Genomic DNA, 25,556 nt, shown 5'->3' with positions numbered 1-25,556 from the left:
TCCTGTAATTTTACTACTCTAAATAAATATCACGTGATATGGAGAAAAAGTGAACTTGTATCAGAAGTCCTGGTCAGGACATCAGATAATAAAAGAAAGCCCACGGGTCTACTTTCTGGGTCTGCCGCAGCAAGTGGGATGCATCTAGAGAAGCAATGGCGTGCCTGGGGCAGACTTCCCTGTCTGACCTGGTCACGCCAGCCTGCTGTTAAAGTAGTCGGAGAGGAACAGAGACTTGCAGGACATGAGTCATACAGATGCTGTGCTGTGAGTGTCTAAGGCTGGGTGAGACATGGCCCATCTAGTAAGATTACAGGCATTTCTCTGAATCCCTTTGTGCCATATTTTCCCCCTGCTTAAAATACATCTAATGCTTGCTGCCTTCTCTTATGTCTGCTGAGCTTGTAAGCACACCTGCTTAAAGAATTGTTGCTGGTCGCGTATCTGCGTTGCACAGTATGGAAGGGACCCTGCACCTCAGACAAGTCTTTCAAGATAAATAAACAACAGCTTCATTAAGTAGAATATTTAGGAAACAGAAAAAAAAATACATACTAGAATGCTCTTCCACAGCTCTAACCACTACAAGTAGCAGGACTGAGACCTAGAAAAGATCGCATTATGTCAAGAGACATGAAATACCCCAGCAAAATGTCATATTGTTGCTTTTTGTTTGCTAAAAATAACTGCTCTCAAACGTTGCTAATTTGTTTTGGTAGGAATTACAATGTCAAAGTCATGATGGCATACCATGTAAAAATATATGTATTTTTTAAAAGAAGATAGTTTCATAATCGTCATCTTTTACCTGAGAGGCTTATGATGAAAGTCAAAATCACTCATATTACGCCTGGAAACTGTTATAAATAACACCTCGTGGACAAGCTTATCAACTGTGATGGCTCCAAAACCTTCAATATATGAAGATGTATTTGGTCTGCTAAGTCCATCACTCTCTTTGGCAAAGTAAACAAGATTTTGCATTTTAAACTATTTCAGAAAATCTTTGTTCAGTCTTCCATTTCTACATGCAGTCCCCATTGTTCCTTGAACTGCAGGAGATACATTTCTTGGTCCTCTGATGATTTGTCAGGTACCTCTTTCTCATACAATCTGGACAAAATTCCCTCTTTTTCAGGATCATCACACTTGAATATCCCTTTACACACCTGATCTTCAACACTGGACAATGCAGGAATATAGAGTCTTCCAGTATGAGGATCCCAATCTACTACTATGGCCTGTTCACTCTCTTTCTCCATGAGGACCTGTGCTTTTTTTTCCAGTTGAGGATAGGGTGTCTGCCCAGATTCTTCCGTATCCAAGTCCACCAAGTTGATATGGGTCTCACCTGGCAGTTCACCTGCTGCATCAACCATCTTCAAATTAAGTTCCTCCATTTTCTGTCCCAAACAAGGGTCTGCTGCCCTCACATCTAGTTGGGGGCAATATGGCTGTCCTGTTTTTATATTAACCAAGTCCCCCAAAGCAACCTGTGGCTCACCTAGTGGTCCCCTGGGAGCAGAAGCCTTCTCTTCTAGTTTCTGAATGGGACTGAAATCTTCAGCCCGTACATCATGTTCATACTCTACAGTCCCTGCATTCTTCTGCCTTGAAGTATTCATTGTTCCAGGCTGGCCACAAGATGGCCAGTTCCCAGTTTGGTCCCATTCCACTAAAATAGTCTCTTTGTGTGAAATATCAAGCAAGTGTTTTGTTTCCAGCACTTCTTTTGAAGGCAAATCCTTCCCTTCGGTGCCATCGTAAACAGTGTAATACCGGGGACTTTTCTTTTCAGATAGATGATCGGATTCCTGAGATGGCTTGTATTCATCCACGTTAACTGTGATAAGGTTAACCACTACTTGTTCACATGGTATGAAAACCTTTTCCTTGCATTTGTCAGTGTAGTGCCATACCTGAAAAGCAAAAAATATTTTTATTTGAATGAAGTATAATAAAAATATCATTGTGCTGCTTCTTATACTGTCATATGTTTTTAAAAGATAAGGCTAGGCTAGACCTTATTAGGAGGTTATTTCAATTTAGGGAAGGAGGAAGTTCATCATATGAACATCTATGTTAATATGTGTTAATATGTTCCACTTTTTCTATTCTTGCCAAAATAAAACTATATTATGACCAACTCTAATATCCCTTTTCTCATCTTCTCCATGTCAAAATAATGGTTAGAGCAATTCTATCAAATTCTGATTTTGTTTCCACCAGCATAAACCCAAGTGACTTCGGAGAAAATGAGTTATCCTTGGGTCACACATTACAGAATCTATTCCACTTTTCAACCAGCAAAGAGGAAGTGCAGTCAAAACCACATCCCACAAGCACAGAGGCAGGTACCATGTTAAGGCACAGCTCACAGAGAATTAAATAATATCAGGTTTCCTTTCAGAGAGAAAGCTACACATCAGGTTGAAGTGCAGCGTATGGAGCCTGCACTGTGCCTTCTGTCACAGGCTGCTTTTGAGACTGTGATCAATCATCTAGTTAAACAACAGGAATCTTCGTGAAATGAGTAAGATTTCTAACAGGAATAAATACTGTATAAGCAGTCACTAAAGGGAAGTGCAATAGAAAAACGACCAGAAACTGCACTTCAGTGCTTTCAAGCTTTAATGGAAGACCAAGACCACTACTCGATGTACCAGATAGTCTGAAAGCTCCTCCAGGTCAGAAGTGCTGGACCAAAACGAACTGCTTGTCCCACCTCCCCCTGACCACATGGGGTACTCATGTGGAATAGTCTGTAGGCTGGGAAAGCCAGAGAGTATCATTAAAATACCAGGTCTTTAATTACCTGTTACCTTAACATCCACTGAATCCAGAGGTGGAGGAATAAAATTCAAGTTTCAAGGTGGTCATAAAAAAGTGCAGTAGACATTACCCACCCACCCCCAGCATACAAACTACATATTTATTAGAGAAAAAAATTCCTGGAGTCGGAGTTTAGTCTGCTATCGAGTGGGAGTTTTTCACACAGTAGCCCTTTACGTTCTTGGACTGTAAAGAGCTCTGTCCTGCTAGCTCTCCAAAGGAGACCAAGCTACCTCCCCCTACTATGCTCTGCATCCCAGGGTAAAGGATAAAGAATAAAAAGAAAGATGGAGAAGGACTTTTTACAAGGGCGTATAGTGACAAGAGGCAATGGTTTTAACCTGAAAGAGGGTAGATTTAGACTGGATATAAGGAAAAAATTCTTTACTTCTTTACCACAAGGGTGGTAAGGCACCAGGGAACAGGCTGCCCAGAGAAGTTGTGGATGCCCCCTCGTTGCAAGTGTTCAAATTCAGGCTAGATGGGGCTTTGAGCAATCTGATCTAGTCAGATGCCCTGCCCATGGTGGGGTAGTTGGACTAGATGATCTTTAAAGGTCCTTTCCAACCCAAACCACTCCGCCATTCCACAAATCTGTGATAAAGCTGCTGCCTCGTCAAGTGTAGGAGGTGTCTCCATGCACATCTGCACACACTGCAGCAGCTGCTGTTCTACTCCTTCTGAACCCACAGTCCCCCTGTGAACATTTCTCTTACTGCCTCTGTGCTGCTCTAGATTTCTTCAGAAAGATCAGCAGGTTGAAGCCAACTCCCTTATACCATCCCAGGGTGTCAGATCCGATTAACAACAAAGTGTTCATCACTGTAACTGCGCGTTTACGGCTGACCAACTTGTTTTGAGGCAGCTGTGAGAAAGCTCTGCTGGGCTCATGAGCTGGAAACCAGTAACATTTCTTAGATTTTATGTGTTCTTTCTAAAAACTAACAAACTTTGCGGCTCTAAGAAACTTGCAAACATTTTTATGTAGAAAGTGTATTGGGGCTGCCTAAGTAAGAATGTGTTTCTTCATACATTTTTGGGTGTTAGCAAATCCTGTAGTATTTGAAAGTATTCTTGAAATCCAGGTTAAATTATACGCATGATGCACACGTGCTAAATCCTTCCACAGTCACAATTAAGTGGAAAAATCTGGTAATACCCAGTAATAGTACAAGAAAACATCATGGGGTTTTGGTACTGCTTAATTATCTTCCCTTCTTGTTTCTGAATTCAACCAATTAATAATTTTTATTCACTGAATCTCTGCAGTGCTTCTTCCCATATAAATTTAGGGAGTAGTGACCTCCTAACAGAGCTTGCCTCAGTGCCCCTCAGACCTTGCTTATGGCAATGACCCTTCCCAAATGAACAGCTCTGTTCTGATCCTCATTAGCTCTGGTCATCTCAGATGTGCTCACCTTTTTAGACAGTTTCTAACTTGAATTATTACCCTGCTTTTCTTGCATTTAATAACCCTCAATGTGATGCTCTTATCTTGATCTGAGTGGCAACTAGAGCTTTCATTTGCAGCTAGCCATGGTTTCCTCCCAGCTGACTTGGAGCCCTGGAAAATGCACAGCTCTGCTGTGAGTGCCAAGGTCGGCACTGACCTCCTGCGACAGAGAACACTTACCAGGTTTGTTGGATGTTTCTGTTTGATGACATGAATATACCTGTGCACATAGTAGCATGTCACTGAAATAAAAAGGACAGCCAGCATGATAGGCAGAACATATCCAAATATGATCGTTATAGTCTCATCTGCTGTTTTATCTGTTAACAAAACAGAAGTTTTCATTGTACTGAGCAACTTTTTACTGTATTTGGATAGTAATGTGTGCATTTACCACACTGCTTTTTGGATATGGGATGCAAACATTTTAGATAAACAAGGAATTTGCAGGAAATTAAAAAAAAAAAAAAAAAGACATTTGAGCTACAGGAGAAATTTTTATTATCATCTAAATTATAAATTAAATTCTAAAAAGATTAGCAACCCACCCCCGCCCAGGTTCTCCTGTTGCTAACTTCAGACTGACCCAGCTCTACCACTACCAAATCCCATTCAAGGTAAAAAAATACTCTCCATTTACTAAGGCTCAAAGAATGCAGAACCTGTTCCTCAAAAATACTGATGTACCTTACAGTAAATACTGATGTACCCTACAGTCAGTAGATCCCAGCTATGTTTTATTAAAGGCAAAGATTTTTTTCATTGGTACAAATGCACAGAGAAGGGAAAAACAATGCTAGCTTTCACTCTTAGAATGGATACATAAAAAGACTACAAACTCCATCACCATGATTTTTTATACCTTGCATCTTCTTATTGTAATTTGCCAGCTTACACATACCTTTCAAGGTAGCAATGCAATATTCTTTGGAGAACCCACTGTGCAAAAGTGGTGTGGTTACATGTATCTGTGCACTGACACAATAAGCTGTTCCAGGTTCTAACCAGGGCACAACCAAAGTATTGTTGCTGATGGAGAAGAACCACTGGAAGACATAAAAAAAGATAATTTTTTTCCTCTTTTAACTCCTTGGTTACAGAAAGGTGAAGATGAAGACAGGCTGAGAGACCTGGGGTTGTTCTGCCTGGAGAAGAGAAGGCTCTGGGGGGACCTTATAGCAGCCTGCCAGTTCCTAAAGGGGGGCTACAGGAAAGCTGGGGAGGGACCTTTCACAAGGGCACGTAATGATAGGACAAGGGGGACAGCTTTAGAGCTGAAAGAGGGTAGATTTAGATTAACTATAAGGAAGAAATTCTTCAATGTGAGGGTGGTGAGGACAGGAACAGGTTGCCCAGAGAAGCTGTGGATGCCCCATCCCTGGAAGAGCCCAAGGCCAGGCTGGATGGGGCTTTGAGCAACCTGCTCTAGTGGAAGGTGTCCCTGCCCATGGCAGGGGAGGTGGAACTAGATGATCGTTAAGGTCCCTTCCAACCCAAACCATTCTGTGATTCTAAGATCTTATATACAACTTGTGTCACAAGCAAAGAAATTCTCTGGAAAGAATAATACTGTAAGAACTGCCAGCTGCATCCTTTTATCTCTGAAGGCAATCAAAACTCAAGTTATTTATTAGGTCACATCCTCTCTGACTAATCTTCCATTCAGTCACTCTTCTACAACTACTGAACAATTTCATGCTTTATATGAAGTAGGACCACGTGCCACCACGAGCCCACATTCTCATGCTGATGTTGCAATAGAGCTAAAGCATCACTCCAGCTCTGTCCTGACGCATAGACCAATGAAAGGCACACAGCACAGTTCCACAAAATCATTCTAATTGGGATGTTTGATAAAGATAGGAGCCTAAAGATAGGTGCTATGTAGACCTCGGAGTCCAAAGTAAAGTAATTGTTATATGTCAAACAATATGGGGAAAAAAACAAAAAACAAAACCAAACCAAAACCAAAACCTCCAATTGCTAATCTTGACATTTTAATACTCCTTTTGACAGAAGCTGACCTTTTTGGTGTAAAGGTTCTCTTTTCAGAGAATTCAGAGATTTGCCAGACAGTGATTGTGCCTGGAGGATGGGTATAGAAGAATGAATGTGTTTGTTACTGATCACTGAACTCTTCCTCCTCTACTGTGTTTATGCTGGGAACTACTACTTGCTAATAAGATGTAAATCCACAGAAACAGACAAATTAAGATGTTCAGATGTGGTGACAAAGGATGCGCTTTGTCACGATTTGAGTATTGCCAGTACACTCACTGGCTGGGGAGCAGCCCTGCAGAAGAGGACTGGGGACAGGCAGCAAGCTCAACATGAGCCAGCAACGTGCCCCCACAGCAAAGGAAGCCAACAGCATCCCAGGAGAAGAGGGAGTGGATGGAGGGGACGGATCATCCCCCTCCACTCAGTGCTAATCATACCATGTCTAGAATACTGTGACCAGTTTTGTTGGCCCCAGTACAGAAAGGTCTGGCAAACTGGAGTAGGTTTAGTTGAAGACCACCAAGATGACTGGGGCTGGAGCACGTGCCCTGTGAGGGGAGGCTGAGGGGCTAGAGTTTGTTCCACCTGGGGAAGAGGAGGTGGCTTCAGGGGGACCTAACAGCAGCCACAGAGGTTGTCAAGAGGACAGAACCAGGCTCTTCACAGTACTGAATGGTGGGACGATGCCAGACAATGGACTTACGTTCAGAAAGAGAGGTTCAGATGGATATAAAGAAATACTTTTTTCCCTAAGAGGAAAGTCAAGGAGTGGAGCAGGTGTGCAGTCTCTGTCCTTGGAGGTGTTCAGGATGCAACTGAACAAACTCAAGAGCAATCTGGTCTGAGCTCACAGCTGATCCTGCTTTGAACAGGACTCTGGACTAGAGATCTCCTGAGCTCCCTTCCAACCTGAATGATCCTACAATTCCTATAAAGCTATGAACCCTATTTCAATCCTTGCTGTAACAGACAAAGTGCATTCATTTCAAGAAGCACAGATTTAGTAGGTGCAGTTCTAGAGCCTTGTCAAAACTTACCCGCTTCTTTGTTTTTTTGTTAAGGACAGACACGTCATATTGCAGGCCAGGATACACTTGAAGCAGAGATACGGATTCTCCCTCAGGACTTCTCTTCCATTTCTCAGGAGCCGTAAGAATGATTGAAATAGATTTCTCAGTAGAAGATACACTTACCATGGGTGGATCAATTTTAGCTGGAAAATAAACATGTACAAAATGCAGAAAAATACAGCAGAGACACACTGATTTGACCATGCAGTTTCTTAAAGAAGATGATATTAAATTTTTGTAATGGTTCAGAGAGTCTAAGTAGGACTTCGAACAATTCACTTATATTGGTAGAAAATTATTTTATCAGATAACTAGGAGGATCTTTACAGGGATAAGGCAAACACTGACTGGGAATTTTGCTTAGGAATTCCTGTGACTGCAGAATAAACAACTTTGAAACTCAATTTGTTGAAACAAGCTAAATTACCAGTATGTTCTCAGATTATCATATGTGTGTATATATATATATATATATCAGATAAGAGATATTGTGCTCTAGAGTATGATTACTGCTTGGTTTAATAAAGCCTTTTCAAAATCAGAGTTCTTTATACCGTGAATGGGCCACAGCTTTTACTTGCCTTGAGTAAAGCTTTACCATAGCATAAGAGTATTCAGTGTATATATATGACCATATATATAACACACATATACCCCAATTCTAACATGTTCATTTCAATAACTTCTGCCAAAAGCATAAACGTGAAACAACTGCCAAAAAAAAATCTAACCTTATGTTAAAATTAAAATACCGTAGGCTACGCAGGCACATGAGTCTGAGCACACAGTATTAATTAAGGCCACTGAACATCTGGCTGTTTGATTAGCTTTCCTTACTGTCTGTAAGAGGGTTGAACCGTGTGGTCTCCACCCAGTCAGAGCACATCCCGTTTAGGAAGGCTTTAACGCTTGCATAGTATTGTTCTTCGTAGTCAGAAGTCTCACTGGAGAGGTCACACCATGTTCTGTTGATATTCCTGCATTCTGGCTTTCTAATCCATTTGCCAATGCCGTATCTATATTGAAAAAGAAAGGAGCGGTACAAAAGCTATTGCCATGACATTAGTCACTTGATAATATAGTACAGAAACTGGTGTTACGGCTGATAAAACATCTTGCTTGTTTCACAGAAATCTGCAATTTCAAGGAATTCCCAACTTCACCTGAGATAAAACACAAGATTTCCACAAGTTTAAATCAGAGTCAGCCCTGTCCAGAAGAGGCCATATGGAACTAACCAGGATGTTACTGATATCAGTCCAAGTCCAGTTTTGCTTGCACTGACCAGAGATTTCTCAACTTCAGTCTCCACAGCTTTAGTTTAAACACACGATAACAGAGTCAGGATAATTATTTATACAGAGACAAAGAGTTCTGTCAGAATGGTCAGTGGCTCATCCTGGGGTACGGAGACAGATGATGCTCAGGGACTCCAAGATGAGTGGGCAGGAGACCACTCACTACTGACAGGTACTCCTTTTTCTAGTTTTACAGCCAGACTCCACTGGAATACAACAAACTTCAAAAACCTTACAGTTGAAAAAAGGGGCATATACCTGCTACCAACAATGCTTCGGTACTAACCAGCTCTTATAAACTAGTAGAAGAAATCCAGATTTCCTTGGAAAATTCCTGCCTGAATTTGTTCAGAAGCTCCTGCTCCTCAAATTCATGTTATTAAGAATTTCCCTTTGGCTGCTAATTAGTAAGGGTGTGTGGAGCTTCTGAGTGACTGCAGGACAAGTATCACTCACCAGCATTTTCCACCTAGCTCAAGGTCTTTCTCTCCTAGGTAGGTAGAGGCTCGTATGAGTATTTTTGCATTCATTGTGAAAGATGCCCATACCTATGACTACAGACTCTTCTGCAGATCAGCTGACCCTGCACAGTCAGCACAGATAGTGCTCTCTGAGCATTTTACCTTCTACATAATTATCATTCATTCCATAATTACTGAGCACTCTCCCCTGTTCCAGGAGTTGGACTATGTTAGCACAGACAGCAAGATATGAGTGAAGGAGGTTGCAGTCTCTGACTGCAGAAGTAATTTCTTGCTTTTCTTAGTAGCCAGTTCAAGCTACAGGAAACTTCTAGAAATCTACATTTGGTTTAGTGTCATGAAAACATTACTAGATCGAGGGAAGCGTAAATATTAGAGGTGAAGTTTGGGAACATTACATCATCCACGACAACAGTGCTACACCTATTTGTAAGCTGAACTTCCAGCACCGTCCTTCAGAATGACCCAGTGCTCTCTCAGTGGGAATGAAGGAGTTGGATTCTGGTCCTTATTCAGATTCCTCGACATCTTACAAAGGTGCAGACCTTGAAAATATAAGGGTCTGATTCCAATCAGATTACTTTGTTTTCTACAATACTTGACAACTTTAGTGGATTTTCTCCTAGACTAGAGAGGCTTGCAGGATCAGAAGAAACCTGTGGGCATTAGGTGTGTTAGAAAAGACCAACGAAACACTGGGTGCTGTTAATATTCTATGAAATACTGTATCTCCAGATCTGTTTCAATGTGTACAGATGTCTAATGTGTACAGATGTTAATCCACAACACAGCCCTTCTTTGTTCTTCTGTCTCATTTCTCAGGAACACCCCTGAAAGCTTCCATGTGGCATCCTACACTTCTTTCATAGGAAGAAAGTCTCCTTATACTTTAACTGGATCTGAAGTAAGCAGTACCAGAAGTGGAAAAACATATTGCTTAACCCACATTTTAATTCTTCTTTCTTGACCTTTTAGCAGTTCTATCTCGCATAAAGTGTTTTTTTCAATTATTATTTAAAATGCTAAAATAAAAAGTCAGTGGGGGATAAAATAAACAAGTCAACTTACACTGAATACTTCACCTTGTAGAATACTCCATCTCCTGTGCCTTCTGGTGCTGACCAGTGGAGGACATTCTTCAAGTTTATAGATTCAAAGTGGACGTTCCTAGGGCTGGGCAAAGAACAATACAACTCTCCTGAGAAAGAAAATAAGAAAGGAACAGTATACACTAAGAATCTGCAAATACATATGCTTCCAAGTTAACCGAAAAGATACTTGTTTTTAAGTAAGCCATAAAATTCTACATACTGCCTTTCTCACTCCATTAAAAGCACAAGGTTGTTGGCCATGGAAATTCATTTTTTTCAAGTGTCCCTAGCTAATGCAGTCCCAAATTCCATCTGTATGAGTGTGTTTTTTCTTTAGCAAAAATGGCTTTGCCATGTATGACAGACATTGGCATAGAAAAATCCAGGGACTGGAAGCTAAAACTAGAAAAGTTCAGCCTAAAAGACATATGCATTTTTAAAATTGTAAAGGTAGTTAAGTATCAGAACAATTTAACACTGGAAATTGTAAAAAACATCCTTGATGCTTCAATGGAATCTTTTTGCAGCTGAGTGAACTTTTAAAAAAGAAACCAGGCATTTTTAAAAAGACACGTGGAGTCCACTGCAAACACAGCTTTACAAACCTAAGTATGACTTCGCACTGCAGAATCAGACTGGATGCTCACAACAGCCCCAGCATCATTCGATAATCCGTGTTGATTCTCCAGAAAGTCAAAAGTGGACACTCTCTGTTAGGTCACTCACGTAAATTGCTTTTTATTGCACCAGCTTTTGCAATGAATAAACAAGCAAGTCTGGGACTCTCAAGGAACCAGTTTCACATCTTCGTGATGTAATGGAGATGCTCACATCATTAAATTGCTGGCCAAATGCAGCCCGATGGGCCCAGGGGCAGAGTCCCAAACTCCAATTTGTGACTCAATCCCCAGCACCTCCTGCCATGAGAACTGCTCCCATGGGAGTCAGCCCGAGACCAGCCCTGAAGCTGCATCTGCTGGGAAGGAGCTTCTCATTGCAAGTGGCCACAAGAGCATAATGGGGAACAGAAAAAGTGACTCTGAGGTTCTTCAGGACTTTTCAAAACCCTTTGAGCTCTTCCTCCAGGGATGCAATTCTTGTTCTTAAGATAACAAAAAGAAACAAAGAAAGGGGGAAATAAAGCATATTAACACAAACAGTGGGATCCTGTCTGAATGAATAGTCCTTGACCTTTGTTACTTCTGCAAGCATCTTAAGGGGTTTTTGTAGTATATTTCACTGTTATGAGAGTAATAATGTTCATCCTCCTGTATATGGAACATACAGTTGCTTTTGTAAGTAAAAGTCACCACCATTTTCCTGATTAACTTGCTGACTTCTAGCTGTCTCTGAGCCAAACAAAAGCTTTTCTCTTCAATACATTTATTGACACCATCTCCTTGCAATTCTGTAGAGACCAATTACTTTAAACTGTCGGTGGAAACTCCGGGTTTTCCAAGCCTCTAGGTGTATGTTAATGTTCAAAACACTCTGGTGTGTGCCTTCACCTGTATCTTCAGATCATAAAGCTGTTTATGGAGGGTATTTCTAATGTTGCTCTCTTTTATCTCTAGCACTTAGCTAGTGTTCAGTAGCTTTCAAATTTTTTCTAGTCTGAGAACAAATTTCATCAGGTATAGTCCTTTGGGCAAGCTTATTTATTTACAAAAGTATGTAGAAAGTCTCACATCCTTGAACACTCGGACACAGAAATGCCCAGTGACATCCTGTAAGAGCTCAAACTACAGACCCAATTATAATGACATAAAAGAAGTTTCAGGATGCCAGGGGATGTAAAAGCAGCAGAAAGAGACCTCCAGGAATCTGCCCTGCTCTAACATTTGCTTCTAAGTGGGAGATACAGAATCTAGAAAAATAAAAGGTTTTGATTTTCCCCAAAATAAATGTTCTCTGCAACTGCTTTAGGTGAAACTGATTCAAATGTAAAGATTAAACTGCCCAAGAGAGCCAAGAAGAGTTTTAAATGTGTAACATCTATCCAGTAAAATAAAGAAGCTCCTAAACCACTAATGTGCATGCTGCTAAGTAGAACAAACCAAAACCTGCACCATATGGACTACAAGAAATCATCCGTGCATTAAGTTTCATTCATTGTACCACATCTCAGCACCGAAGTGTATGAGACTACAGGAAACCCATCAATTGCATAATCAATGACCAAATAAGTGTGTTTTTTTTTAAAAAATACAATCAGAAGTCACCCAAGCCCTAAGAAAGGCAACCAGGCAATCCATGTAGAAAGGGAGGGAGAGACTAAGGCACAAACAAACTTTCTGTTGTTTCCCAAGTAGGAGGAAATACAATGTAGGTATTTTCTTAGATTGCTGTAAATCAAAGCCATAAAAGGCTTCTCTCATTAAAAACAATGAGGAAAAACTAAAAAGGCCAACAAGGAGAGATTTAAGAATAAATTAAGAGTCTGGAGGAGAATACAGCATATACTGCACAGTCCAAAATCCTCCAGAGGAAAGATTTTAAAAATTCTCCCCTTAAACAGCAGCAGATGAGGAAGAGGTTTGTCCCTGGTAACTTGCGCTCTGAGCTAGGCATCTACTTTGCAATGCTCGTAAACAGCAAAGGAAAATAAACTCTTCCATAGGCTGGTTCATCTCTCTAGTCAGAACGGACCATACTGGGTGCATCTCTCTCCTTCCAGTGGAGACGGTGGCCAAGCCCATCAGCCTTGATCTCTGCTTCCTCAGCAGTTAAACTTCTCAGAGATGCACCTTGTCCAGGGAGTGGTGGGGAACACTGTAAGGCTTCACATGAGGAGGATAATCTGTCCTCTATCTACCGTGAACAAGGAGGAAAAGGAACAGAATTCAGTTTCAACAAGGAGGCACTGGGAGCAACCCCTTGTGGGAAGAGGAGCAATATGTAAAGATGGGTCACCCTGGAAGGCTCCTGGATGTTTTGAAGGGCAAATTAGAAACACATCCGCCAGAAATGACACTACTTTAGCCGATTCTGTCTAGGGGTAATGGGCCAGACTGGGTGATCTCTTAAGGTCACTTCCAGCCCCATTTTGATAGGTTTTCTTATACTATCTGATATTACTACACACTGTGTAGTAATAAATTTGGCAGGGGTACTGCTGAATCCAGTACAGAACAGCTAAACACATCCTTGGCAGCTAATAGCTCATTTTTCACACATTTTTTCTTTAAAAGTTTTTAAAATGTGTACTGCTTATTAGGCTAATACATAGTCACCAAACTGAAGTGGACAGAGGCAGCCAACTCATCACAAAGGAAATTAGTTCCATCGGGTTTCTAAATAGTTTTTGTTTCTATGCACTTTTTTACATTTGTCCATCATTGCATAAAAACACTTACATTCCTCAAGCACATTTTAAAGTAGCAAGAGTCATAGCATCATGGAATGGTTTGGGTTGGAATGGATCTTAAGGATCATCTAGTTCCAACCCCCTGCCATGGGCAGGGACACCTTCCACTAGAGCAGGTTGCTCAAAGCCCCATCCAGCCTGGCCTTGGGCACTTCCAGGGATGGGGCATCCACAGCTTCTCTGGGCAACCTGTTCCTATCCTCACCACCCTCACATTGAAGAATTTCTTCCTTATAGCTAATCTACATCTTTCAGTTATAAGCCATTCCCCCTTGCCCTGTCACTACATGCCCTTGTATAAAGTCATGCATTTATCCAATACATTAAAATATTTTTAAACTAGTTAACATGTAAAGGTGATTTTTTGTCCTTTTTTTTTTTTTTTTTAATTTCTCTCCTCCCACTGTGGTTTCTGCTGTGGTAAATGCAGTTTTGAAACAGAAGCACTGACTGCAGCAGATGAGCCAATCTCAGCACGCAGAACCCACAGGCTGTATCTTTACAAGATCTGAAGCATCACACACTGCCAGCATGCTCCCACCTGCCCCAGCTCAGTGTCATTTGGAAGGCAGAGGGACCGAGACCGTTAACTTTCCATTAGCTGCAAAAGCAGAAATTTGATTTCTATTTCTGGTCTTGCCCCTTCAGTAAAGGCTTCTGTTTGCCCTTACAACAAATCGTGTAAGTTTTTTATGCCTCAATTCAGGATCTGTAAAACAAGAACAAGACTGCCATACTCCCCTGTTTCTCCAGGAAGAGTTAAGAATAAACTCCTTCATGTCTTTTCAGTGCTCAACAGTATCAGGAGGCATGCTGATCTATACGTGTATTATCTATTCTATATTATAGAAAATAGATCATACACAGAGCTTGTTCTTTCCATGGTGATCAGTCAGGAAAGGACTCAAGTATACTCACCAACTGAATATTTCAATATCTTGTATTTAAATACAATATACTCTGTTATATTCCGATTTTGTTCCCATTAAACAGAATTAACAGCATGGGTGTGGCACTGAGTATTTTCAGTTCATATTCGCCAATGTGAGAGCAGAAATCAGTTGCACATCTTGCTTTGCTAGGTTTATTCTACCTCACTGATAGTATGCAATGGCTGTCATCACTTCCCAGCATCACGAAGTCAGTTTATTTCTTGCATGGAAAAATCTGGAGCTGTTATCGCTGTCTTTGGAAACACGGTAAATCAAACCTTGAGTAATATCATTCTTTACATATTCATGACTCTGCATACCTGGACTGGAAATAAATATTAATATATTAGTAGTAACACAGGCTTGCAAACTTCACCACCACAAGGAAGAGCCAAGTCCTGATCTTAGAATAAGCTATTGCAAGACTTTCCAAAATAGACATGACTTGGCCTGAAAACACCTTCACATGTGAGCAAAAAACCCCCACTGACGTCAGTGAGATTATTGACATGAGTAAAAGACTGCATGACAGGTGCCTCATCTTCTCTTTATGAAAGTGTCTGCTGGGTTTAAAATCCTGGTCAGTTTTAGCTGCATAGAGCTCCCTGCCAGTTATGCACCTTGCTCAAGTCGGCACTGTTCAGAGCTCAGTTTTGGTTATAGCCATACGTACCTATCTATACACACATGCATACACACACATATATAAACACAAGTATAAATACACATAATTTCCATGTTACAACTATTACCCATTCAGTGTATCTGCTTTCTATCGGCTAGGAGGCACCACTGCCTATCTCAGTGACAAACAGCTGTGCTTAACGTCGATGCTACAGAACAAATACAGCCGCAGCCACCCACGCCCTCTCGCTATGAACAGGTTTGTTACCTCTTCACTTGAGTGGGGTAACCTAGAAGCTGCAAAGCATAAAAATACATAAATACATAAAAACGTAGGTATTTTTTCTGTACACTGGCTGAAGTTCTGGGGTGGGGAGAAGGCAGAGGACCCACCGAAAGCTGACCTCTGGGCTCAGAAATGCCTGCTGTGTAAGTGCTGCTGTTGACTGTACCACTCTCAAGCAGAGCCATGATCTGTGGTATTTTACCATGTCACGGCTACAAGGGTGAAAACACCAAACTATCCAATAAAATAAAACAACAAAGGTCACAGGGCTTCTACAGAAAACCATAAGATATAATTTAAGACAGTGAGTGATGTGGAAAGACCTAAGACAGAAAGGCCAGCTTTACTGCAACACAGCTTTTCCCAACAGCCACAGCAGTAAAAGCCAGGACCCCTTCCCTACCGTTGTCCCAGAATTTAAAAGATAAACTCCTTTTCTGACAGTGACAGAGACCTTAGCTTCAACTGCTGTTGTATTTTCTTACACCAAAGTGTGTATGGAAGTGACTCCGATGGAACTGGCTCCTTTGTGCTGGGCACTGAACTTAAGAGCAACACTGCAGGCGTGCCCCATGCCTCACCATCTGCAGCTGCCACTTCAAGGCCACGGATCTAATCCACACACACACCTCAGAGAGAGGGCGATCTCTGAAACAGGCTGAGTCCTCGATTCCCCTTTTCCCACTGGGAGCTTAGACCCACCAGTGAAGCACCAAGCAATTTAGGAGCAATCCAGAACACCAAACATTTGTTTCTGGTGATGCTGTAAGCCACTGCCCTTTCTTTAGTCTTTCTGTTCAGGTTTGGGTGACTTCCACCAAACTCCTGTGAAATCTTGCTTGCTCCTTCTGTGCTGCCGCTCTTCATTTTTAAAGGAATTTTTGCTCTCTCTTCTTCCTCCAGCTCATCTGTTTCACTGGTTATGTTGTGCTCAGGGAAAAACATTCCCTCAAACACATGCCTAAGCATAACATCAAAATAGTCATACTCAGAACAAATGTCCATTCAGCATCATGTTTGGTGGCACTCACTAGCAGAGGGTTGGGGCTGCCTTTTCTGACACAGCTGCAGCCTCAAGCAAGCTGGCACTGGCTGTGCAGGGATGCGAGGGAGTACACCAAGGGCTAAACAGGGGCACCGCGCCAGCACTGGAGATCAGAAGTTATGGAGAGGAAGAGAAACCCAGAAAAGCCAGAACACATGCCAGCAGATGCTATTACCCGCTATTAGTCACCTTAGTAACAATTTAAACAAATAAGTAAACTTTTTTTTTTTTAATTGAATGGGCTTGAAAGTTTCTCTCTGTGCCAATTCCTTCAGATTCAGACTCAATGGGCTGGATAACGAGGAAGAGGAGGAGGAGGAGGAGGAGTAGAGGCAGGCAGGAGTCATCACATCTTAGCTGCCTTTCTCCTGGTGGGTTGCTGGAGCTGTGGGACCGCTGGCTGTGAAGCTGGGCTAGCGAAACCCTTAGACTTGAGCAGCGCCACGGGAATGCGGGGAGCAGCACCGCGGTGATTTCCTCCAAGTCACAACAGCGCCCAGAGCTGACCGCCAAGCTCAGCCCTGCCCTCAGGAGCGGAGCCCAGCACCGCCTGCGCGGGGGGCACCCGGCAGAGAAAGACGCAATGCGATGTGACGAAAGGGACATGTAAGACTACATAACAAACAGGATGGAAAGGCATGACAGAAGAGGTGGGGAAACGCGGGGAGAAGGATGAGACTGGGGCACACGGGGTTTGTTTTTGCAGGAACAAGCACGCTTGCCATTGCAGACAGTTGAACCTGAGGAGCTCTGCTCATGCAGGGAAAAAACATGAGCGGAGCTACAGATGGCAGAGATGCAGAAGCGGGACTGAAGCTGCGGCTTGCCCTGACATGTTCTCCTCCATGTGATGCCTTGCATTTACTTACCCAAACAATGTCCTAACTTATAAAAACACCTCCACAGAGAATATCAGTCAAAGAACATTTCAGCCAGTCCAGGAAGACCTAACTTCACAAAGGAGGAGAAAGTCTTCCCAGTCTGTTGAAGGCTTGCTAGGAGACAGCTGGAGAGGGCCATGGCAGCTGACATCCATTCCTTTTTTAACTTGTATGACAGAAATGAAATAAAGTGCATTCTCTTCCCACTGTGTAGAATGTTTGCAACTGCAAGCGCAGAGCTCACACTACCTAACCATGCCCTGCTGCAAAAACCTTTCCTTGATGCACTCCAGCAGGAGAAAGTGATTGTAAGTATGTTTTCTATTAACTCTGAGTGATCAATACTGGCCTGAACCAAGGTGAGTGGAATTCAAGGTGTGCTTGCCTAATATTACTCGCAACCCCTTCAAGGCTTTCTGAGTCATGCTCCATCAGAGGTGTTTTGTATTTACTGTTTGTTGTTTCTATTTTTAATTAACCAATTGAATCATTTTTGTTAAGTTTGAAATGCAAAAACATTTTTGTCAAAAAGAACTGATTGTAAAAGCCCACTGTTGACACAGTTCCATAACACAATAGCTGTTTTTTAAAACTGATGTTTTGAAGTTAAATAAAATATTTAAAATAGCCTGACTATCCAGTGTGTAATTTTGAGGATTTTCTTTTCTCCCTAGAACATGTTTAGCATTAACCATTTATTACTACTTAGATCAACCACAACCCAATAGCCAAGAAAATGAAAGCTTAATTAGAATACCTCTGACATCTTAGATTTGTTTTACAAAATACCCAAGGTTAAGTAAGCTTTCTGTTTGAAATATTAACAATCATGCTGTGTGACAGTTATCAGCCGAGTCCTGACACACCACATTTTGGAACTCTCCTAATCCATCTTTGTATAAAATACCTATTTTTTTTACACAGAAACTGAGCAAAAATTAGTTTTGGCTTTCATCACTTAATGCTGGCTAGTATCTCTATTAGGCAACAACAGTCCAATTAGAATTGACAGCATTATATTTACTGCCTAGCAGGTGTCACTCCTTGCTCTCTGACCTACTGATGGCTTGTCTAGAGAAGGGATTTTGCTTTTCTTGGGAGTCCAAACTAATTTAATTAGTGAAACCCCTGACTCTGAATCTACATTTTCCCTCGGGCAGGAAATCGAGTGTGATGTCAATGGAGGATAAGCACTTGATTTCTGAGGGAAAGGCAGTCCTCCGAGGAGTCATGGTGCAAGTCAGACACCTCCTGCATCTGAGATCCGAGAGGAAGGACCAGCACTCCTAGCAGGTTTGCAAAGCCTCATCTCTTGCAGGCAACTGGGCTGCCACGGTCACACAGCCACCCCTGTCTGAATGACTGTAAGGGGCCTCTTTCCAGTCCCCAGCCAGTGCTTGCAAACAGAAAGAGGCAATTTCAAGGTGACCCTGTTGGACAGCCAGCACAGCCCTAGTTTTGATCTCTCGCATGGCGCTAGAAACCGGCTGGCAACACCCCAGCAGACGTGAGGCAGCCTGCTGAGCATATCTGCTGTCTGAAGCACTCACAGAATTGTTTTTCCCTGTTGTGCCCCACATTTACATTTCTCCCCACAGATGAGCAAGGACATAAGCACCTCTGGGAAGCAACTGCTTGTAGAGAACTCACAAGAAATGAAGATTTCCTGGGGCGCCCACCCATTTCTGTTGTTCTCCTGTCAGGTATGGGCTGGTGTGTTTTGAGGCACTGTATGACTGTTCAGCGTGTCCCACAGTAATTTCAGATAAGAACAAGTCAGTATCTAATTATAGGTATGGTAGTATTTTTAGTATCTTTCCTGTTATCAGAAACCATTTCTTTGTGAAAACCACCAGTCATGATTTTTAGACTCATTTACCTGCCTATAGATTTAAAGTGATTTTGCTGTACAAAGGAAGTTATTCAGCATAACACCTTTTACATGTAAGATAGGAAACACTGCCTCGGAAATAGTGTTAAAGGTGGAAACGTGCCCAGCTGGACCCTGGGACAGTGCGGTGCTGCTGACGTTCATGGGAACTCCCAACACATTTTGACGAGTTGCCCATCGCCCAGGCTAGTGGAGAAGCTCACTCTTGGCCATGTTTGAGCTACTGCAACTTGATTTAGACACGGAGAGTCAAACAAGCCTATTTCTGTGCCTGTCTGCTACCTTCCTACAGTGGGAAAAAGCCCTGTCAGCAATTACACGTGCCTCAGCCTTCTCAGGGCACAGTGTTTTCGGTGCTTCTGAGCCACATCCTGTACATTACTATTTTGACTACAGTACCCCTTAAGAGCAGGATATTGATGTACTTTCAGAAAAGGTAAGGAAAGCCAAGAGAAGTAAAGTCTTTTGCAAACCAGATGCAGTAATAGAGACTAGTTCACCTGCTCCCTCCAGCCTTTGAGAAACTAGTAGAAAATAAATTAACTCCTTTCATCCAAGGGCCGTAATACCTACTCGCGTGTGTTCTTACGCATGGAGTGTGATTAAGCTCAAATATATAAATCTTGGTAACAGCATGCAAGATCCTTTTACCTCCTAAAGCAACATTCTTCTTCTCTTCTCTTTGGACACATTCCTGTTCTCATCACAGAAACAGGAGTGGAAAATGGAAGGCTGAATAATAGCTAAGCCATGAAGTGAGATTTAACTCATGGTGCTGGGGTATAAAGGAGGGAGGAAGAGACTGCAGGCTTCCTCCTGTCCCTTCATTGACCCTAAAATACTCTTGTAGTAGTCAAGCAGACAAGAAAAGTCATCTGTTTTCCACAAGAATGAAAAAGGGTTTATTTAATCTCTTCATATGTGAACTACCCCATACCTCCAGTCCCACAAGTTGTTTCTTATTCTTTCTGACTTCCCTAATTTTACTGTACTGTTTTCAAGATAGCATGAGCAGTGGATAAAAAACTGCAAGTTTCTGGTACACCAAGTATAAAGCACAAACAGATCTGTACTTCATTTAAACACAGCTCTCCAGTAAAACCTCATTTTTGTCTAGAGACGAGCCTGGCTTCCAGAATTCAGGCTCAGAAGCTAAGCTTCTTAAAATATGGGAGCTCATCTGGCTCATAAAGGGTGATCTTGTCTCTCTCTCAGCTATTAATCCTGTAGTTGTAATCAACCACTTCTTGGAGAGAAATCAATCAGCAGAAATCAATCTGTACAAGCCACAACTATAAAAACAAACATAATCTGGAACCACACATGCACAAATGGCTTGAGTAATCCTAACCACCTTCTTCTCTTGGAATTAAGACTATAAAGGCCATTAGAGAACAACAGCCATGGAAGGGTAAGGTTATGCGTGACAATGGTGAACCTGAACGTCTGCGTGGGGAATTGCAATGCACATCTAAGTTTTGGACCTTAATCACAGATCCCAGCAGTACTGGTAATGTCTCTACAGAATTAACTACCTCCTTTAACCAAATCCATTCCTAACTGACAGGCATTAAGAATTTGTAAAGTTGTGGAAATCATAAGCAAAGCCAAGCACTAGGGCAGAGATGGCAGCATTGTCTGAAACAGCCTGGCATGAGACTGGAAGTTGGAGATGAGAAGACAAGGATCAGCCTTTCAACTATATGAATATGACACTCCTTCACATACTGCAGTTCTCCTTATGCCAATATCCCTTTTTATTTATTTCTATGTTACATGTATTCTTCTTTCACACTGGCAGAGCACCAGGAAACAGCACATAAAAGCACTGAGCTCAGCCCTCCCATATACTTCCACTCTTTACTACTGAAGATTAATACCCTCTCCGGTAAATGCACAGATTACCACCACCACAAATGCAGTTCAATCCTGCCGAGCATATAGACATATACCAGGTAATACAAAATACTGCATGCATAAAATTGTCAAGTTTTCTGAGGGTTCAAAAATCTTTATATTTTACAGTATTTTTCCCCACTGCCTTCCCCACCTCTACTGTTGCATGAACATGTTTTTTTCTTCTTTGAATCATTTAGCTAACCAAAGACGACAATTGCCTTTGAGTTCTTCCTGTGTCTGGGTAACATACAACCATCACTTCAAATGCAATCTATAAACTTCCCAGTACATAGACAGCACAGATTATACCCACAGGGTGATTAACTTGGTTATTAAGTGCACATTGCATGTCTTACACACTAAATAATCTGATGCTCCAGTACGCTATTTAATACTTTAGCTGGTACTTACTGGCTGTGTCTACGCAACCGATCAGCCTCTTCTCAGATCATAAATGTACCTTAAATCACCTTGTACCTTAAATACACAGATCATAAATGTACCTTAAATACACAAACATCTCAGCACTGCTCAGCTCAGAGCCAAGCATTTCACTTGTGTCCGTCACAAATTATGGCTGCTGCTCAAAGACCATGCTTTCATGCAGGAATAAAAGTGGTTGGTCAGGCTTTGTTTCTATCAAAATAAGCTGAGCAAGTCACTTCTGCTCCTCAGCTTTTTGGGGGAGTGAATTGCAAACAGCGGTCTCTTCCCTTCTCTTGAATCCAGAGCAGCACCCACACACAGGGACTTCAAGTTTTTAGAGCACTGCATGTATACTGACCTGAGGAAGTCCTCTCAAGGATTCACTGTGGGAATGCAAGGAGGAAAGGAAGTGGATTATTAGCACTGGAATACTGCCTACCTTCTGGATGGTTTTAACATGTCTGGGCATCAATGTGGTCCCTGAACTCCAGCTCAGTGGTTTAACTGCAAAGCCCATACCATGACCCCTTTCATCCTCTTACTCTGTATTTTCCAGAACAACATCTTGATCAAAAGGGATATTTTGATCCTTTCAGGGCTCTAGTAACTGTGAAAGAAAACATACTGAAAGTTGTTTAAAGGGAGGTCTGAAGCTGTTTCTCAAAATATAGATCTACTTATTAGTAAAAATACGATACAGTAGAAGATGAAACTCAAGTAATTGAATCAGGTGTGTCAAAGCAGACCAAGCAACTCTTGCAACTATTACAAAACCTTAGAAGGGGAAAACCTTCGAGGTCCCACCATAAGAAATGTAGATGGTATAGCCACATACCAACTCCAGTGAAATCTAAGACTGTGTCTACGTTAGTGAGTAATACAACCAAATATGAGCAAGTCTGTTACATGAAAATGTTGGTACTGAGAAAATCTTGACTACACTACACATTTCAGGTTTTCTCTTTCTAACACTGGACTAGCTCTACTTGCATTAGATATGCTGATGAAGCACAACTTCCAGAGCAGCTTCATCCAGAAGAAATCTAGTTCCAAGTCTGCGTCACAATACAGGCAAAAACACAGTAAGTGAAATGATTGAGAGATTTGCTCCAAAATCACATGCCTTATCTGTAAGGTAACAGTAAATATGCCTTAAATATAGTAATAATAAACATGCCTGACATAAATCAAAACGTTTCTGGTTTTGCAGTACAGCATTCAGGCTCTTTTCCCTTTCTTAAGATAAGTATATATTGTAGCATCCATTGCATTTTCTTCTGTACAGATCTACAAGACAGAGACTGAACTCTACAGGCCAGAAATTTAAAGGTTTCTCTAACGGCAGAAGAATGTAGTTAGGGAAACCACCACTAAGAGCATGGGGAAGGATTTAAGATGGAGCTTGGTAAATTTATTTTCTACTTCAAAAATTCAGGATGTTCCTTCCTATCCTTATAAATTTATTGCAAAAATTGAAATACTCTCCCATGTGCTAAAGAGGAGCATGCTACATTTCTTGATTCTGTTGATTAAACAATGAATTGCCCATTTTTTTTCCATTTTGCATTGTCTGTACTTTTTCATTTGTTCTAGAGTACAGATTTTTAAACAGTGGGTGAAACATTAGTTTATAAAAACCCCAAAGAAGTGCAACAACAAGTGAAATTTTTGTCCTGTGCAAAACCAGGTAATGCGCAGATAGCCTGTTAGGTGGGCACAGATCATTAGACAGCAGTGCCCTAGAACAAAACGCAGACAGAGACCGCTGAAACAACAGATGTAATCCAGTAAGGATAAAACTGTACCCACTAACACCACCGTGAAAAGAAAAGGTGTTTTGCTCGATGTTTTGCAAAGGTCCAGCTCTAAGTTAGTATTTATGTGCTGCTGCCACAGATTTCAGAAAGGAGTCCAACAAAAGATCCCAAAGGGATGGGCACAGCACAGATCCTGTAAGGTGCAAGAATTTGAGTCTGTGAAGTCCTGCTGTAAAACTGCTTTCCACGGCACCTGCGCCCTGGTATAATCTGTTCCTATTCCAGCACCAGACCAAGCCTTCAGGGCAACTGCAGTATCTTCTGAACTGCATCTGCTTGCGACTGGCAACCCAGGCTTCTTCTGTTGGAAGCAAGTACCCAAAAGGGGCTCCTCTACCTATCACTTCAGAGAAACAGCAGGAGCATGGCTACTGCAGTTCTGCACCTCATGTAATTTTTCCATTGTTAGTAATATACTGCTAGGCTGAATTAGACCAACTTTTACTGTCTCATGCTGCAAGAGGTGAAAATGGAAGCTCTAAGCCTTCAGTGAAAGGCACAGCTCTCCCTTACGTGCTGTCAACAAAAACTTAAAATTATGTCTAGCTTTTAGGTTTTATCCTCAGGATATGTGCAAAGAGATTCCCTTCTCCCTTCAACAACCATCAGACAAAACCAACATCACCCTCTTGACATCTTTGTAAACCTTCTTTGGAATCAAAAAATTAAACCCAGTTGTAATAAAATTTTAAATGTTTTAAAAAAAGGGCAACTGAATGCCAGTTATACAGATTTTCCAAACACTTGCACGGACGATCAGCAGATTTAGAGAAAATGAAAACAACGAGGTCAGTTATCTGAAAAGAAGCTGGCATTGGTCTGAAAGCCACTCAAAATCCCTGGTGCATAACGGAATAGTTTGTCACAGGAGTTAGCTGGGACACAGTACCTGGTGCTACTCAGGAGCACTGAGGGTATGAAGAACACTCCTTACTACCATGTCCAGCTGTCACAGGATCTGGAAGTTTTGCTGTGGATTTAAATGGGAGCAGACTCTGTCCTTACGCATGTAGTTTTGGAGGCAGTATTTGCAGCAGAGAACAGCGTGAAGGCAGAGTAGGTCCCTCAGAAGATCTGCTAATCTCTGCAATGCCTTGCCTGGTTTTATACTCGAGGGAAATAAGTGTGATGCTTTCGGCAGCAGCAGGGCGCCCACCACGCACACCCAGCGCGCAGCTCCGCTGTACAAGCTCGCTCCCCCGGTGACCCCTCGGCCGAGCCGCGCACCGCTCCCTGCGGAGCTGCTCCCACGGCCGCCCCCGCTGACAGCTTCGCTGCTCCCGGCCTGCTCGGGTGTGCAGCTGTCACCGGAGCAGTGCTCCGGTCCAGGTGGGAGAAGGGAATCAGAGGCGCTCAGGACACCGGCACATGAGCTGCGGATCCGTCAAAACCCATCCTGCCTTTTGTTATCACGTCTCTCTCGACTGCTCGGGCAGGGCTCCCGGGGATGGCGACTGTCAAGCAAAAAGCAAACACCGAAGGTATGTGGGGAATTACTCCGATGAATACAGTGAAGACTATCTCAAGAGCATGCTATCAACTTCCAGCTGAAAGTAAATCAACACACAGCTTTGTAAAACCTAACTCCAGCGTAACTATGGAGTAACGAAAAAGACGAAGCAACTTCACAGAAATACCCAGCCCTCTCCTTCCAGCTCAGTACCGGCATCAAATCAAGGCGCTCCCGCCTAACACGAACGGCACACAGCACCCAGCCCGGGCCCGACCGGCGGCGCCGTGGTCGTTACGGCAGGGCACGGCACGGCACGGCACGGCACGGCACGGCACGGCACGGCGCTACGAGCCCGCGGGGCCGCGCTGCTCCGCCTGCCCCGGCCGGCCGCCGTGCCAGGCTCAGCGGGCGCGGAGAGGCGGCGCGGGGGCCCGGCTGCCGCCCCCGCCCGGGCAGGGACGCGCATCCCCCGCGGGGCCGGGACCGGCGGGCAGCGCCGCCACCTACCTGTGTGCGCCGCGGGGGGCGGCGGCAGGAGCAGCGGCAGCAGCAGCAGCCAGACCGCCCCCCGCCGCGGCTGGCCGGCGTCCATGGGGGTCACATCTCCGGGCCCGGGGCACCCCGCTCCCCTGCGCCGCCGCGCACGGCAGGGAGGGGCCGGCGGCGGGCGGGCGGTGCAGGGCGGGGGAGGAGGATTCGGGCGGGCTG

General features: G+C 42.9%; 1 protein-coding gene across 4 annotated transcripts; it reads right to left on the bottom strand.

Annotated features, from left to right (window-relative positions):
* Positions 1-652: 652 nt before the first annotated feature.
* IL20RA (interleukin 20 receptor subunit alpha) lies at positions 653-25,556 on the bottom strand. 4 transcript variants are annotated; one of them, XM_080390169.1, is made up of 7 exons: positions 25,356-25,556; positions 10,205-10,334; positions 8,194-8,372; positions 7,324-7,499; positions 5,187-5,331; positions 4,466-4,527; positions 653-1,919 (listed from the first exon to the last, which is right to left on the bottom strand). In XM_080390169.1, the coding sequence occupies exons 1-7, from the start codon at positions 25,438-25,440 to the stop codon at positions 1,011-1,013; spliced, it is 1,686 nt and encodes a 561-aa protein (XP_080246295.1). In that variant the 5' UTR covers positions 25,441-25,556; the 3' UTR covers positions 653-1,010. The 4 variants fall into 4 exon arrangements, with proteins under 4 accessions (XP_080246295.1, XP_080246294.1, XP_080246296.1 ...); XM_080390168.1 differs by having other exon boundaries at positions 4,466-4,605; positions 25,356-25,554; XM_080390170.1 differs by having other exon boundaries at positions 4,466-4,605; positions 10,219-10,334; positions 25,356-25,494.

Source organism: Falco punctatus, assembly GCF_963210335.1.
Source record: "Falco punctatus genome assembly, chromosome: 5".
In the NCBI taxonomy this organism is placed as follows: Eukaryota; Metazoa; Chordata; class Aves; order Falconiformes; family Falconidae; genus Falco; species Falco punctatus.
This window is presented reverse-complemented; position numbering and strand designations above follow the sequence as displayed.

Bases quoted from the DNA above. Each gene is read 5' to 3' on its own strand.
- IL20RA (XM_080390168.1), bottom strand. From the start codon at position 25,440: ATGGACGCCGGCCAGCCGCGGCGGGGGGCGGTCTGGCTGCTGCTGCTG. The intron at 4,606-5,186 runs GTATGTGTAAGC...TTTTGTTAACAG, and splicing joins TTGCATTGCTACCTTGAAAG to ATAAAACAGCAGATGAGACT. The intron at 1,920-4,465 runs GTAAGTGTTCTC...TTTGCTTTTCAG, and splicing joins AGAAACATCCAACAAACCTG to GTATGGCACTACACTGACAA.